Consider the following 18322-nt stretch of genomic DNA (forward strand, 5'->3'; position numbering starts at 1 on the left):
CTTTAGCTAGCAAGGTTCCCCACTCACTGAGTATCAAAAGTCACGCTTATTTTAAAGAAAGAATTAATTTCTCTAGTCATACTTAATATTCAGATGTACCTAAACATTTGGGCTGATGCAGCCTGAAAATCAGTTAATGATTGTGCCATTACGTCATTCCTTAGAAGATCAGCATCTGCCTCCTAATCACAGGCTACTGGGGGAATGGTATTGTCTGGGCCTGGCTGGGATGGAGATAACTTCATAGTGCTCTGCTTTGGACTTGTGACTAAACCAGTGCTGGTAACACACCGATGTTTCAGGTATTGCCAGACAGTGACTGCGCAGCATCGAGGCCTTCCCTGTTTCTCCCTCTGCTCCCCAGGGAGTAGGCTGGGGGCACACAACTCGGGGGGTGGTGTAGGTTGACAGGGAGTCTTTCCAAGGTAGCTATTGCTTTTATTTCAAAAGTAAGCGGGTGGGTGGCCTGGAGCACAAGTCTGATGAGGAGCGGCTGAGGGAACCAGGGCTGTTTAGCCTGGAGAAGAGGAGGCTGAGGGGAGACCTGATCGCTGTCTGCAACTACCTGAAAGGAGGTTGTAGCATGGAGGGTGTTGGTCTCTTCTCCCAAGTAGCAACTGATAGGACAAGAGGAAATGGCCTCAAGTTGCGCCAGGGGAGGTTTAGATTGGATATTAGGAAAAAAAATTTCACAGAAAAGGTTGTCAGGCATTGGAACAGGCTGCCCAGGGAAGTGGTGGAGTCACCACCCCTGGAGGTGTTTAAAAGACGCAAAGATGAGGTTCTTAGGGACATGGGCTAGTGCCAGTGTGTGGAGGGATGGTTAGATAGTAGGGGTCATGTGAATCTAATACAGTTAGCAGAACAAGAGTTAGATAAGCAGCGAACTCAGCTCATGTGAACCGCAAGCAAGACGCTGACTTGACAAAGTTATAAGAACCTTGACATTCCGTTTTTAACAAACAAAAGCCTTGCTGTTCAAGTTCGTTGGGAAAAACAATGTAGAAAAGAAAAGAATGTGGATCTAAGGGTGGAGTTGGTAGTTAAATTGTAACCAATAATGAGCTTAAGTTTTGTAATATGCATAAGCCAATTACTGATTATACTGAGTATCTGTTGCTAGACGAATTAAGTTAATGTAATCCCTAGATTTTAGCCAATCAGGTTATGACTCGTAGGCATAATTATTGGAACATGTATAAAAGTGAACTGCTCTGTAATGAAGTTTGCTGATACTTATATTAAGTGTTTGCGTCTTCCCTCGCTGCGACAAATGCGACACCAGTGTTGGGTTAACAGTTGGACTCGATGATCTTGAGGGTCTCTTCGAACCAAAATGTTTCTATGATTCTATAACCTTAATTACTTCCTCCAAATTATACTTCCTTTAACAAATGAAACATATTCTCATCTTTCTCACACTTTTCTTTACAACTTAGTAGCCATGATTTGATACGTGATATTTTTTACAATTTAAAAATAAACAAATCTTTGTTCTTTCAGGAGTTTGACCTTCTGAAAGGTAAGCTGTCTGGCTCTACATTCAGCAAAAGATTTGGGAGTATCTGCGTTAGCAGTTATTTAAGATCAGGAGTATACTTCTGAAGAGAATTTTCTGTTTTTCCCTACCTCTCACGCTTTGGTTGACACTGTGGAATAAGATCAGAGCTCAAAAAATGGGTTCTTTTCAAATTAAATTGAACTCCAAGGTGTACTTCTGGATATGCCCCAAGCACTTCTGGATGCGCTCCAAGAATTAACAGGCATTCATCCCACAGAATAAGAGAAAATCTAATCCAAGTACAACTCCAGAAAAAGAAGAAAGTGCAGTAGTCAGGTCGTCAGCACCAGCTCTCCAAATCCCATCCTGTGAGGGCACAGTACTTGCCAGCATAGGCACGAGCAGTAAGCAGGCTCTTCACAGACATGCTGGCCATTGGGTTTTTCGCAGTTTTTCTTGGGAAAAATGGAAATGTCTGTTTGTCTTCTGCAGTATTAAAGCTGCCAGGACCTCTGCATAACAGGGTAGCCCAGGACTAGGCTGACTTTTTAGTGAATTTGCAATGGGTTCTCTGGTGAAGATACGGTTTATATGCATTTCCAGTACAAAAGGATCTATTTCAGCTATGGGTAAAGGAAGGGCAATACATTTGCAATGTGGATTTAGGGTGAACAAATGTTTCTTGCATTTTAATACCAATATGTATGTACAGACTGATTTTTACACTCTTCTGCTTTCTAAGAAATACTTTCTCTATAGAATGGAGGTGGCAGAGAATCAGAGCTTTAGTTTGTTACCTGTGAATTCAGAGCTTCTTACCTTTTGGAGACACCATAAATTTCTTCTATAATAACCTGAAGAACAGCTCGATAAAACAATGATTCTGTGGGCAGCTGCAAAAAAATTTTACAGCAGAAAGGATTTTAAATTGGCATTGAAATTAATATCAGAGTAACAAAAACAGTATTGGCATCCTTAGCCTCTTATTGGCTTGTGTTCTTTACAATCAGTTATAACAGGTTTAACAGTACAATTTACTAATGTTTCTGCATCCAGTTAAAATTATGGTTTTGGGTCAGATTCTAACATAACCATGAATGCAAGAAAAACAAAGAAACCCAAACTCTGAAGTAAAAGTCCAAAGGTTAGCAGAGGGAAAAAGAACAGAAGAAAAAATCTACTGATCATGATCCAAATTCTACCATGCAAAATAAATCTAACAATTTACCTAACCTGTTTTAAAGGCAAAATGCATAATTTCTTAGCTTAATCATCATACACTGTAGTCTGAACCATACAGAAGATACTATGCTCATAAAACTAGAATACACTGAAAACTTCATACCTTTGTGTATGAGAAATCTGTTTCATAAAAATAGTTAATGCTTGCCAATTAAAAATTCACAGTAAAAGGCATTTACAGTAAAAGGCTACTGGGGTCAGTGGACTTACATATGGAAATAAGAGGTCTCTCAGACTTGCCTTTTAAATATTTGCACAGTTGGTGTCCACCATCCCCGAAAGGATAACTTGCACAACAATAATTCAAAGTATTCACAGGGGAAAAATATACAGGGATTAAAAATGAGAATGATGATGTTTCTAACAGGTTCAAGCCTTTGTCATAACAATTTCTATTTTTACATTAGTTGATAAAACACTGGGAGAGAGTGATCCAAACCAGAGATATCAGAAGGACATTTGTACTGAATTTATGTATTAGCTTAAAGACAGCAAAAGGCATTAAGAAGGGTAGCTTAATGCCTTAAACTGTGCTTTTTTTTTACAGACTCTTAATTGTCAAAAGAAAACAGATTCACTAAGTACAATCACAGCAATAAAAATGTGATTTCACGATGACACTTGCTATCTATCAGGATTTGATATAGTATATGCTAGTATTTTAGATTCCAGAAATGCAGAAGTTCAATAAAAGGTCATAGATTAAAAGCATTCAAGGGGGAAAAACACATTTTATCTTAGAATGGCTAAAATAAACAATACTACTTACCATTTGTCCAACTGCAACTCGCTCCAAAGCCTTTAAGAGTGAAGGAATTAAATTGCTGATATGTTTATTCTTTATCAGAACATTTAATAAACACATTGTATAAAAGTCAGAGGAGATGACATTTTAAAAGATTAATAGTGTGACATAACACGAGCTTGCACACTTTAAAGTGTTAATACCTTTAGGGACTCATAATCAGCTCACTCCTGTTACTTTAGTTTATTTATAGGAGAAGCAATGATAACCAGCTGTATGGAAATAGATGCATGAAAAATTTGTTTGTTTTTCTTAGGATTGTAAAAGAATTTCAGAGGATTACTTTTTATGAAAGTGCTAAAAAGAAATGCATTTTCCTTGAGTCTGTTCCTACCAAAATACAAATCATTCACTTTGCATATTCAACCATGTCTTTAAATACTTTTAGTCACTAGTATTCAGACAAACTGAGCTTCCATATGTAAAGTTAAATAAAATATAAACTTCAGAGGGACTGCAATTTAAGACGCTCTTCATTATCTTTCACTAGATTCTTTATACCATAAACCCTCACGTAGGTATGAGAATACTTGATTTTTATGATCCGTGGTGACAAAGAATGACAATTAGAAGTGTGAAATATTTTAACTACAGTTGAAAAGTTACTGTAGCTACAAAAATTTCAATTGAGTATTAAAGATAGTAGTAGAAACGAAGATAAAAATTCAATGATCTGACACTACGACAAATTAGATAGCAAACCAAAAATGCCTCACCACTGATGGGTCATCGTCACCTTTAGTCCCCAGACTCCACTACAGTCAACAGGACTGCTTGTCTCTGAATGACCCACTTCTCCTTCTCGTCATTTTAGAACTGATCTTGTATTTCAGACTGATCCTCAGACACGGTCCAAGTAGTTGCTGTTCCACCATTTCATCACTTTGCCCAACTCTCAGATTTGACTTCTGCTGTATAAGCTATAGCTCTCACACCAGCATATATCTGCTGCTGCTTAGAAGATGGATGTGGGTTCTAACATGTGCTGTAAGGGCATGAAACTAAAACTCTTGTCCAGAACCTTTAGCCCTTGGAACTTTAACCAATTTGAATGATACGTACTAATGAACACCAGTAACAATGCTGAGTGTCATTGATCAGCAGACTCAGTTTGCCCTACCCAACCATTCCAGCTAGGAAGATGAGTGCCTGGCTGCACTGCATTTTCTCCCTTGTGCCTCTGAGGAGGCAAGGAAAATCCCAGTCATGAAAAATGCAAAGAGAGGATTACAAACATAAGAACAGTAGGTGTATCTGGTAACACAGGAGAACTCTGCCTTTCACGAATGTTTAAACTAAAAAAAGTTTTTAACTGCCAATTTTCTGTGATTTCTCTGAAATCTAAAATAGATGTATATGGCAAGATCAGTACTGTCCCTTGGGGGTCATTTGCTTACAAAATTTATCTTCCTACCATTGTTGAAAAACAGCCTGAACTTTTCCTTTCCAAAAGAAATGGAACGGGAAAGGAAATAGCTAATGTGTCAGCTGAGGAAGAATTGGTGTTCTATGACACCGACAAGAAAAAGAGAAAAGGCAAATCCCTTTTAGAAAGCACTTCTTATGATAAGTTTTACAGTGACATCTCTAAAATGAACGATTTTTTTCTTGTACCTTGCCAAGGGTCACACCTTTCAGCCTTATGAATACTAAATAACTGGCGTCTTATACTTTCTCCTGACAGCATTTAATTATCATGTTGGTTCAAGTTTACATAACCTTGATGCATTAGCCTATACTGAGTCTTCAGTCTACACTGTCCTCCATAATGAAGGTACAGAGGTAGCAGCAGGGGCTAGCCAGAACCTGATGTGATTCATCTTGATACCAGAAATTAAAAATTAATAGAGGAAAGGAATAGTGGTCTTCTAACTGAAACAGTGGATGAAATTTTCAGTACCTATCTGTTTTTTCAAATTAGACACCAGTTCATCATCCTGCCTTGATGAGGTTAGGTCTTTAAAAGCACTTCATCTGTTGGTGCAATGTTAAAAAGATATTTCCAAGCCCTTAAGCCACATGGATATTGGAGCTCCTCTAGTTTTTGGAATAGGTAGGTTTGTTTGGGTTTTAAACAGTCAGAACATTCAATATTATGAATCATGAAGGTGTTGGGGGAGTTACTGATTGCAATCCTTCTACAATTACCTTGTTCCCCCCTAAATCCTTGGCCAGGAACTATTACCCTGAGGGGTTACCTTGTTTAGGATTTTACAAAGGTTTGGCCTTTCTGTCCACTATTAAAATACGTTTCTGTCAATACTCATTTTTTCATGCCTTCAGCAAGTATAAAATATATAAAGCTGGAAGGTCATCACTATTTTTTTTTCAGATATAATTCATCAGGCTTACAACATTAATGATGTTATTCTGTGGAGTCTTGGATTAAAGTCATGGCTTTAGGATTAGAAGCCAAAAACAATGAATCCTATAACATCTGGATAAAGCTCTTAGTAAGAAAAAGAAAAGAAAGGGAATCATACCAAGCATGCTGACATTCTAGCATTGCGACCACAGCACCAGCCCTTGTCCTTCAAGTACTGACACATGGGAAATCCCCACGCTTCCTCTGGGCGATCTGCAAAATGAAGGAAAAAAAAATAGTCACAGCTTTCATGGGCTATTTTTCTCTTTCTTACAGAACACACAATGTATTGAGCAAGATGAGCAGTAGTTAATGGTAGCAGAACTGCTTAAACGTTTTAGTCCAGTACCAAGAACTGTGGTAGTGTTATAAAAAACACTTTTTCCCCAGATGTTTTGTGTTTATGTCGAATTTCTGATAATTTCACATTTTCCAAAACACTTTTAAGTGAGCATCTTTTATGAAATCCCACTGAAAAAATCTTCCATGGGACAAGAGAAGAGTTTCCAAATCCTCATGGCGCCCCATGTCATGCCATGAGTCACAAGATGTAAGCTGGGCAGCTGTTCAATGTAGCAGGACTTCAGTATCGCTTCTCATTGGGTTCTTCTTCTATCATAAACATCTTTTAAACATCACATAGAACAATGTGTATCTGTTTATTTCAGTTCTGAAGACCCGTGCTTTGCTGCAAGGCAGAATGTTTGTTTTCCAGAAAAGAGCAGCTGCAAAGTCTCTTGCTATTTCTTCCTAACACCAAGAAGCATTTGCATCACAATCTGTGCTTGGTTTGTTTCAGTATCATTAATATTTTGAATAACAACACAATTCTTCATGTTTAGCACTCATGCAAATGTGGAAAAACTAAAGTACGGGGATTACTTTATAGATGTTCATAATATCCAGTTTTCAAAGGAAGAGAAACTCTACAATGTTTTGAAATTTCATTAGCACATTTGTAAGCCGATTATTTAGAACACTGAATACGAAGTTGAAAAGAAAAAAAAAAAAAGAAACAAAACCAATTTGGCTAGCATCCTGGCTTTTTAGCATAGAAAGATGAACTGAGGGTATTTCAAGATAAATCCATGTAACGGGGTTAAAAAAAGGACAGCAGAAATACGACTCTTCAAATTTACTAAAGGACTGAGATACATACACGTAAGTAGAATTCATTTTGTGAAAGCTAAGCAAAGAAAAACTATAAAGGATACGACCCTTCTCCCACAGCAAAAACGCTCGGTTTTCTGTAGCAGTCCCCAGTCTTTGCTGCCCTCTGGACAGCACGAGCAAGCAGGTCTTCTGCAGGCAACCTCACGCTTTGCTCTCCTTTTAGCCCTGAGAAACATCAGAGGCTCTTAGGGGATGAATACTGGTTTGAGGACCATGATTTAAGAATAGGATTTTATTTTTGGCTAATTAGCAGAAAGAGAAAGAAAAGAAAATTCCTTTGGATGAAAAGATAAAATTTGACAAAACAGATTGCAACTGGCTTCAGCACTAGGAATGTACTAAGAATTTGTAAGTGCCTCGTGACAAGCTCTGAAACTTTAATTAACTTCAAGTCTAATTATTGAGTACATAGAATAAAACCGAGTATTTCTACTGCAGGGATGGTAATAAGAACTTATTAATTTTTTTTGGTTTTTTGCAAATGAAACAATCAAAGGCCATGGTTTTTATTGTATGATTCACACTAATAAGTCTTTCTAATATATATGTTACAATATTTCAAAATAAGAATTTGCAAACTGAGTTAGAAAGCTGAAATCACTGCTCTTTTCAAGTAATTCTTTCTAATTTACACCCTGTTCTCTAGGCAAACTTATCATCCATGCAAGTGAAAGTTGCTTCCCACTGAGCTACAATTTCAATAACAGTGCACTGTACTCATGCATAATTCTGAGGAATTTATGACACCTTTGAAAAAGCACTGTCTTCATTTAAATTATTGAAACTCTGAAGTAGGAGAAAAAGAGAGGGAAACTAATATGTAGATTTTTTTTGTGTATATCCAAAGTTGACCACGTATCTACAATACTGCCTTGAGTTCTATTTATTTTTCCATATCCAGCCCACTCTCAAGCATGCTGCTGATTATAAAAAAAGAAATCATAAGATGAATATATTGCTATGAAGTTCATTTATTTATCAGCTATATTTTAAAAAATGGTAATTCTTTTAATGCCTGCAACCATTTTCAGATATGCTTAATATTATATAGATCACAAATTACCATATTGTGCTTCTATCTGACAACACAGTAGCTGTTCTATATTGTATGAATCTCCAAAAACATTCCAGCAACATTTTAAGTATGGGTATTCTATGGAAGATTTGACAGCAAACAGTTCAAGTGTTCAACAATGCATGAAGCAATCATGTTAGAATTCAATGTAGGAGAGCCAATCAGGCAGAATTCTCCTTTAAATGAAAAGTTAACAAAATTGGGAATTTTAGGTAATCATTTGATAAGCTGAACTGAAGCTATGCTCGGGTGTAGTCGTAGAACCTATTAGTTAAATTGCTATGACCTTACTTCTAAACTAACCTCTTAAAAAGACTAGATCACACATTTAATAAAATGAATTGCTGCAAATATTGCACCAAAACAAATCTTTGCAAAAAGTAGTAATGCCGTTATGTTCTAGAACTAAATCTATTAATATAAACTAAACTGTAATTTCAATGTGAATCATTTCAGAGGAAGAAAAGAGAGGAAACACACTAGATTTAAAGTAGCATCAAGAACATGAAAAGTTGTATCGTAGTTCAGCTTTGTGGAACAGGACGGTTCACTGGAAACCTACACAGATAAAATACTAATTAAGGTATCTTGAAGATCTGTGCTGTTATTTTTCACTGTCCCCATAAACTGGATACATCTGATAGAAGTGAGAAAACATACCCATCAGAATCACCCAGTTACACACAGCAAGGTAAGACAAAGTGTAGATTACACAGAAATGTATAATGCTGAATAAATCAGAAAAGAACAATTCCAGCCATTAGCTACAGAACAAATCCCTATCGTTTCCCTCTGACTGAGTTTAGTAACATTCATAGTTTCATGGAAGAGTTGTTTAAATGTATATATTTAAACAAATTAATCCTGTCCTTACCATTGTTTTTTTTCACAGTAAAGAACATTTTTCTGGTAGCCATAACATCTCCTCTCCTAGAAAACGAATTCAATAGGAACTTTCAAAAATGTCATCAATTTTTTCCATTACCATTTTTTTCATGTCTTTTGAAAAACAAAGGAACTTTACAGATCTTTAAACATAGGTGGGAGAATCCTTTTAAATATTCACACACTTTAAGCAATCCTTCAATGGATTTACTAACTTCATGTGACCACATAGATGTGTCTCATGACTAATCCTTCAGCAGTTAATTTCTCACACTCCTCTAACATGCAGAAATGTTATATGTTTTGAAGAGAATACACTATATGGAGAAGCTGTCTTTGGTTTATTACATACTTGAAAACCTGTGGAGGATATTAACACTTTGAGAAACAAAGTTATTATAATATTAAAATGTTAATATTAAGAATTTGAAATGTATTTCAAAATGGTATTTGTCAATAGTTCCTAATAATACCACTCAGTGAGTTATTATTGCAGTATACTATTGTCAGTTCTAAATGCCTAAATATATCTTTGTTTCTTACCACTTAAAATAAAAACACCTACTTCTACATTTATTTATGAAGTGTGATCGATATCACCCCATGTAAAATATTGCATGGAGCAATGCAGTCAGTTAATGTAGAAGTACTCCTAAGAGAAATTAAATTTCCTTTTTATATTTTCTTTTTTTTATTACATTAAAACAGTCACAACTCCTACTCATGTGCTATTATTTTGATATTAACATCTATTTCAGCTGATTCCTTCCTGATGCCTTAGTGACTCATATTTGTTCATCCTTACAGTCTGTACCCCTAATTTCCAAATTCCACTACAGTTATGAAGTATAATTGCCCAATATGCCTCTCTACTTCAGTGTATGATTTAGATATTTATGATGGTAATTCCCACTGATTCGTGGAGCTGATTTTAAAAGGTTTTCTTCATTTTTTTTTTCATTTTCTTAATATCAAAGCATGAGAAACCTGGAGTTCAGACACTTGTTAATTAACTTCAGTTGCATTTTTGTATTTCACATCCAGTGCACTTGAGTATCTATGATCTCTTTCTGTGATCATGAAAGAAAAACAAAGTTGAAAATAAAAGGAATGTAAGACTATGTGAAGGATCCATTTTGAACCACTCCTTGGCAGCTAGAGAATACTCAAGGCAAAAATAAAAGGAGTGCCAATTGTAAAGAAAAAGCACAACTGACTGAAGATCAGACACAGCTGTCAGTGTGAGGTAACTGTACAAGGACTGCCAAGAACATTGAAAATTCTCTGTATTAGCCATATACCGGTTGGCCAACAATGCTTTGAGATTCTTGCCAAAGACAAGCAGATAACGGTAACATGACATGGCGTCTAAAATCTGTACATGGCTCAATCCGCAAGGCTGCCACTAGGATCTGCTCTTCAGTTATTTAATTCAAAGAGCAATACTTGAGAGGTAACAACCATAGGAATCATGTCCTTGCTTGAGTAGTTCCTGGTGTATTGATGGTCAGATTAAAAAAAAGCTATAACAGACAGTGAGGAGCCCAAAACTGAACACAGTATTCGAAGTATGGCCTCACCAGTGCTGAGTACAGGGGGATGATCACTTCCCTAGTCCTGCTGACCACACTATTTCTTTCTGTTATCCTTTTTAAAAATTAATCAGATTCCTTAAAAATATCCTTACTAAAATGTTCTTTGTAGAGGAAGGGACTTTTGTATCTATTACTCTGAACATAATAACACATCCCCTCACTACAAGAAAGACACTGAGGTGCTGGAGCATGTCCAAAGAAGGGCAATGAAGGTGGTGAGGGGTCTGGAGCACAAGTCTGATGAGGAGCAGCTGAGGAAACTGGGGCTGTTCAGCCTGGAGAAAAGGAGGCTGAGGGGAGACCTGATCGCTGTCTGCAACTGCCTGAAAGGAGGTTGTAGCATGGAGGGGGTTGGTCTCTTCTCCAAAGTAACAAGTGATAGGACAAGAGGAAATGGCCTCAAGTTGCGCCAGGGGAGGTTTAGGTTGGATATTAGGAAAAATTTCATCACAGAAAAGGTTGTCAGGCATTGGAACAGGCTGACCAGGGAAGTGATGGAGTCACCATCCCTAGAGGTGTTTAAAAGACATGTAGATGAGGTTCTTAGGGACATGGTTTAGTGCCAGTGTTAGGTTAACGGTTGGACTCGATGCTCTTGAGGGTCTCTTCCAACCAAAATGACTCTATGATTTTGTGATTAATAACAGAAACATATTACTGAAAACTAAAAGGAGATCTTAAAGGGCAACACCAAGTGAAAGATGAATACATGGATAAATGGTTACTGACAGTTTTATGTCAGTACTGGAACTTCAGTAGGGGCCACAGTAAGGTAGGGAGGGACCCCTGTTCTTCTAGACTTGTTACTACTTGGAAGGCCTTAAATGACTTAAAATCCAGAGAAATCAAAGCAGCAGAGTGAAGATGGAGATGTCAACCTCAGGCTCAGAAGTAGCTCAGTGAAGATGAAGCCTGGCTCCCAGGAGAAAGGAGAGTTCATTCCAGTACTACCAACAAACCCAGAACTGCCATAAAAATTGAGGTTAGTAGCTGTGACAGGAAATGAAAATAAATTCTTTGCTAACACTGTATTAAAATATTGCTTTTGAGATCTGTTACCTTATTCTAGGAACTTAGTGCTAGTTATATTAAAAATCAACAGCAGAAGCACGAAACTCCAATTTGAATGCCCAGTGAATGAGAAATAAATATGACCTTTGATTTGAAGATATATATATAGTATAATAAATACTAGGCTATTTCCACTAATATGATGATTCAAGAGAGAGTAGTCACTTTCCAAATGCACAAACCAAAATACTTACTAGTAAAAAGAACACTACATTCTGCTACACAAAATTGTAACCATAATATTAAAAACTTTACATTTTTGTAAAGTGTTAATTATAACTCTATTAACAGGAAAGGAAAATTACCCCTAAATTTAAGCTAAATTACCTGGAAAAAATCTCATCCTTATTGGTAAATATGGTGAATGTATAAAGTCTCTTTAGCGTAAAAGTAAAATGTAATTATAGGATACAACATCTATACATTTTGAAAAAAATGTATAAGCTAAAGGAAGAGTGTCTTTATATAAACTCTTTATACAGTAATCAAGTATTTTTCTCAATTTTCTTATGTATAAAACATTATTTTCTTAGACTGGACAATGGAATATCCTGCAGTTCCTTGTAATAAACTCCAAACAAAAGGGAGATGAATTTCAACACTGGCAAAGGCTGTTTTATACACTAGACTTGTCTACATCTTTCAGTTAGAGAAAACTCCCACTGAAGCCAATTACCACCTTTTCATACTACCAGACATCTCTCATAGCACTCAGTTAGCAAAGTGTGACACAAATTTTAAATATGAAAGAATTTGTATCTTAAATCAGACAAATCTCATTTGCAAAGTAGAAAAAGGAGGTATAACATATGCATAAACACAATATATAGCTATCATTTATATATCTTTTAATGGAACTGGTAACATTAATGTAACGACATTTTATACCACCTACTTCTAATTTTCCTCATCCCAGTCATCATTAGCTGACAAATCTATGTCTTAGTGGAAATAGGTCTTCCGTAACAAACATGAAATGTGCCTATGTAAGAACTGTAGTAGTAGATATACCATTATTATTATACACTGCACGTCAAACCCTGTAACAGCCAAGTTGGAATTAACACTCAAAGGTCACACTGTACATTAGATTCTTCTCATCAAGGCCTTGAAATTGCAATACTTAGTGTAGAATATTATGCTTAAAAGAAACCCTGCTGAAGTCATTCAAATACTACAAAATGTTTAGCCTACTTATATGGTGTAGACAGAAGGAGTGGAACAGATACAGTAGTATATTTATGTTGACATTATACTACAAAGATGTGTAAAAAGGTAATATCCTAAGACTTGTAAAAACCAATCATCATCACTAAAACTGTGGAAGATATATTAAATGACTTCATAGAAACTACATTTCAAGATGGGAAAAAGTGTTCTGAAGTTCTGTATTTGAAAATGGCCTTTGCTTTCAAAAGGAAGCTTTCTCTTTTTCTTACTTCAGTTTGAAAGATTTTTTTTTGTATTTGTTCTCCCTTGTCAATTATGACAATGTGTTTATTTGCCTAGTTTGGTGTAAAATGTACAATGTAAGCGATTTTATGTTGAAACAATCCATTTTTTATGTTTCAAAAAAGGTAAATAGACAATTATTTGATACTTTATTTTTTCAAAAGACTACTATTACATTCCTGCAGATGTTACTGAGATAAGTGGTATATTGAACATGTGCAGTTCATCATTTTAATGATATTTTGTTTCCAGAGAATTCATGTTAGAGCCCTGAATGACTGCTGGAGAAACAGGCATTAGTTCACATACCACAAGCTCTTTGCTCTTGACAAACAAAGGCTGTCACTGTGCACAGACTCAATTCTTACACAAGTCCGGGAAGGAATTACCCTATTCAGACCAGCAGAAAATATACAGCGACAATATGCTTCAACAATGTTATAAATACTATCATCCAGACAGGAGAGTAAACATGCCTACCAAGGATTTACAGCTTTATAATTCTTCTGCTCTCAGTATAATTAGTCTTTTTGCACTTGATCTCAATAACAGTCATTATAAGGAAAAAGTGAAGGGTTTTTTTCTTTTTGGCTATGCAATTTTTCTTATGTTCTAAATATTCTGACTCCATTTCAGAGCATGAAATTGTTAAGGTATTATTCTGAATCTCCTTGAGAGTGCACAAGCTATTCAACTGTGCTCTGCACAGTGACAAGAAAAAAGGTTAACAGATAACTTTCTTAGGTCAGTAGTGTAATTGGCACAGGCAAATCAAAACGTTTTTCTTTCAAGGTTTATAAAAGTAAAAAATAATTCTGTATGTTCTTTCAATAACAATTTGTATAGACTTCAATTTTTCTTTAACTTTAATCTCAAATCTCTTCAACCTTTTGCAGATATCTGAGTGTCTACAGGTTTTTTTTATAAATAGATAGTAGTTACAGGACTACTATTGTGATAAAACTCTAAAGGACTGCTCAAAGAAATAAAGCATGGAAGAAAAGCCAAATGCAGTTCTTAGGCCACAGTCCTGCTTCATAGAAAGAACTCATCAAATGATGTATCTAAAATTGAAGGATCCCTAGAAGAAGTTATAGAAAAACACAAGTTGTAAACACAAAAATAATTGCAAAGGCTATATTGCATTAATCCAAAAACTAAAACCAGGATGAAATTGCCAAACTGTAGTACGCAGCTTCTTGATGAAAACTCTTTGGTCCTAGAGATCTGAAAAACAGGTAATGTAATATTAATGCTAATGAAGAGCTCAAGGCAAGGTCGAGGGACCTTCCAAACAGGAAGCCTCACATTTATGTGGAGGGAAAGTATTCTAAAGAATAGAGTCATTGGATATATGAGCAAATACGACATGTCTGGGAAGAAGCAATGTGACTTTCTTAAAGGGAAGTCATATATCACAAACATATTAGAATTTTTTTAAGGCTTCAAGTAACACTTAGACAAGAAAGATAGAGTGGGTTTCCAGATGGCATTCAACAAGACCATTAGAGAAACTATCAAAACACAGAACAAAATAAAAAGTTTTCCTATGGGTAAGTAATTGACAGAAACAAAGGATGGGAATAAAATATCATTTTTCACAGAGGACAGAGATCACCAGCAGAGGCCTAAGGAGACTTGTGCTGGAACAGGTTGTTGATCAAATTCATAAATGGTCTGGAAAAGTTTATGAAGAGTAGGACAAAGTTTGCCGATGATCTTAAGTGCAACAAAAAATAGTGCCATTTCTAATAAAAATTAGAGATGAAATGGCATCTAAAATTCAATGTAGATGAAAGTGATTCAAACTGGATAAAACATTAACTTTAAACATACAATGAATGGCTTTGAACTGAGAGCTGACAGTTCAATGAAAAGATTAGCCCAATACTAAGAAGAGGAAAAAAATATTAAGAATTATTAAGGAAAAAAACCACACCATTATGCTACTATATAAATCATGCTGCTTTGAATCTTGAATACTGCGTTTGGATTTGTTTTCCTCACCTCCGATAACAAGTAATGCCACCCAAAAAGGTGGAGAGAAGAGAAACAGGATTGTCACAAGTAAGGAGCATTTCAATAACAGGAGCAAGTAATACAAAAAAATGCAAGCTTTAAAGCAGGTAATGAGGGAATGAAAAATCTGTAAAATCATGAATAGGATGGAGAAAATTAATAAGGACAGGGGTGTACTGTATTTTACACCTAAATTTAAGGAGTATAAGAAAGAAACCTGCAGTTAGCGGCCCTAAAACACTTAAAAGAAAATGCTGCTTCATACGACAAGCAGTTGATTTCTTACTGTAGCAGGCTATAGATGCTAAAAGTTTATATACGTTCAAAAGTAATCTGAAGGATTCAAGAAATAAAAATCCATCAAGGGTTGTTTAATGCAAATGTATCCCTTTGTTCCAAGAAGCTCACGACCCAAAACATACTGGAAGCACGAGAGTTTATTTGGCGGAAGGAAATCCTTACGATTTTATACATGCCTGCTATTGGCCTCTGTGGAAGACAAGATACTGGAATAGAGAAACTTTTCATGTTAACGAATTCCATTATTTCCACATCTCTGTTATGAAGGCTGAAGACGGGCCGTCTGCTTATTTTATATCTTCGTTCTATTTTGTTATCAAAATATTATTTTAAACAAAAATGAATTAGTCTTCTTTCACATGCTGATGGTGCATCAGTCAAAAAAGGCCTGAGAACGTGACATAAGCAATGTAGATATTCAAACTATACTCTCAGGTTTACCAGTGTAGCAGACAGACTGTGAAAGCAAGCTAATTCATTAACATGTGAAATTGTATTTTGATAGCAAAGCAAAGAATTACAGATATTCATCAGCTGTAGAACTGGAGACAGAAGGAAGTTTGCAAAATTCTCAGCTATTTCAAGTACTTAAGAATCTTGAAAAACTCAGCTAAAGATGCTTCTAATATAACATCATTAATATAATGAAAGTTTGGTGCTTATTTGAAAACTGGGACTATCTCAGTGGATTTATGTCAATTTAATCAAAGATCTGTTTCACAGTGTGTTTCAATCATAAATATAACATGGAAATTATATCACTCAACCTTTTCATTCCTTCAACAAAATCTGTTAATATAATGAAATTACAACGAAACTGTATTCAAAAGTGTTAAGCTCGGATCATAACCAAGGGACAATTAGTGATTCTAAAATCCTTGAGGATTCATATTGCAAAGTGATATCAAAATCTTGTATGTATTTACCAGTACTGGGACAAAGACAGAGTAACTATTGCGTGAAGATTATTTAAGAAGAATAAGTAATTCCAAACAATGATAAAAATTTCTTGATAGTGTCTTCTGAGATTGTCATTAAATAGAATTAAATGTCATTTTTCCTTCCCCTGAGATTTTTCAGTGGAAAGTAATCTTTATTACCCTCATCAAAATCCTTCATGCACAGACTACTTTGTCTCTTTGTATACACTGCCAAACTCAGTCAAGGCAGTACTGAAACACAAATAACTCAACCTGTCTTATTTTACCCATAGCATCTATCTTCCATAACATAGTAGTATCTCAGTCTACTTCTAGGATTCCAAAGAAAGCAGAGGAACTACTTAAACTGCCATTTTCCTTCATGGGAAAGACTAAATCTTCCTTGACCAAAGACTTCACAGTTCCTTGAATTCGTATTATTTCTAAAACCCCACCACTAAATGGGATTTTGCTGAGGGAGTGGGAGAGAAGAAAAATGTTAGTCCATTTGAGGTAAGAGAAGCAGTTGTCAGCAAAATAATTTAAAAAACCCAAAACTAGGGTACGTGTAGTTACTGTGCCTTATACAAACCTTGGCTTTCTCAATTGTAATATCTTACTGTGTACACACACAAATATAAGAGTTTCAGTTTTTAATATATTTTTGCTACATTTATTCATGGAAAATACTTTAATAACTTAAATATGTAATGCTGTCATTTAACACCTGTAAGATTTACCTATTTAATATTTTTTTCAAGTTTCATATTTTTTGGGGATCAATTTTTATAGAAAACATCTGGGTTTTAGTGACTAGTTAGCTCTGTCACAAATCCATGGAAATGTGCCCTGTGCAGCAATGTCTAAAGATGCCTTGGGAAGGAAATCAAGCTCTTTGATCTTTTGCTTGGAAGTGTTTTCCTGTGTTGCCATGGTATCAGTGATAGCTATTTTAAGACATTGGCTACGGAATATCTTTGAAAATATACCTAGGTAACACATAAATCACCTGTCCTGTAATACTTCTGAAACAGTGACTAATCTTTCCATATTTCTGTGGAATGGAGTGATATGAAGCCATTATGTTTATGTAAGGAATCCTTTAGAAAATCCAGTTTTGAAGTTTTTGTCCATGGAATCCACCTTATTCAAGGTCTTTTCAGTTTTCACAAATGTGATAAAATTCACTATGTGAATTTTGAGTACTCTTTGCATCCCTTTCGGTTCTCTTAATTATGTTCACTAGCTTTTAAAAGTTAGAGCATAACAAATGTAGACAAAGTTTGTATTTACATAACTTGAGAGTCCAAGTCTCTCACTCTTCTGGAAAAGGTTTCCCGACTTCTTCCAAAGTGCCTTATCGACAAGATACTCTTCAGAGCTTCAAGATCAGAAGTTCTAGAGTGGCTCTCAAACTCCTCTAGCCAGCATATCTCTTCCTAGAACTCTTCTCTCTAGAACAGTGACTTGACATTGGAAATCCTTAAAAAAGCTGGAGTTCAAGATGGGCAATACTCAAGCTAACCTCAAAAAGGGTTTCTATCACACAGCTATCATTGAAGCTACCTGTACAAGTACACCTACGTCTTATTTCAAATTAGGAAATACTTACAAGGAGCTCTTTGTCAATAGTAATGTTCATGTGCTTTTTACTCAAAACAGAGAATATCAGATTGAAGAATTTTACTGCTTTGTAGACCAGTGCTGACGTGTTTGGTGGTACAGAGGATGGAGGGAAGAAAATCAGAATACAGAAACACATCAATTCCTTTTTAAGGAAAGTCAAGTCCTTATGAAAATATCTTACATTTGCAGTTACTGTCTGTTAACAGATAATAATAGTCCAGCTGGTACATTGCCCCAGAAATGTATTAGCTGAATGTAAGATAAAACAGCTCCCAAAAATCCTTATAGCTCCT

General features: G+C 35.7%; 1 protein-coding gene across 1 annotated transcript in view; it reads right to left on the reverse strand.

Annotated features, from left to right (window-relative positions):
- METTL25 (methyltransferase like 25) overlaps positions 1-18322 on the reverse strand; it is a 65138-nt gene that overhangs the window by 18023 nt on the left and 28793 nt on the right. Inside the window, exons 6-8 of the mRNA XM_065643097.1 lie at positions 6032-6126; positions 3513-3542; positions 2321-2394 (exon numbers count right to left, since the gene is read on the reverse strand). Of these exons, the coding sequence (XP_065499169.1) occupies positions 2321-2394; positions 3513-3542; positions 6032-6126 (199 nt within the window). The remainder of the gene's footprint in view (positions 1-2320; positions 2395-3512; positions 3543-6031; positions 6127-18322) is intronic.

The sequence above is a fragment of the Caloenas nicobarica genome, chromosome 1 (genome assembly GCF_036013445.1).
Source record: "Caloenas nicobarica isolate bCalNic1 chromosome 1, bCalNic1.hap1, whole genome shotgun sequence".
Taxonomy (NCBI): Eukaryota; Metazoa; Chordata; class Aves; order Columbiformes; family Columbidae; genus Caloenas; species Caloenas nicobarica.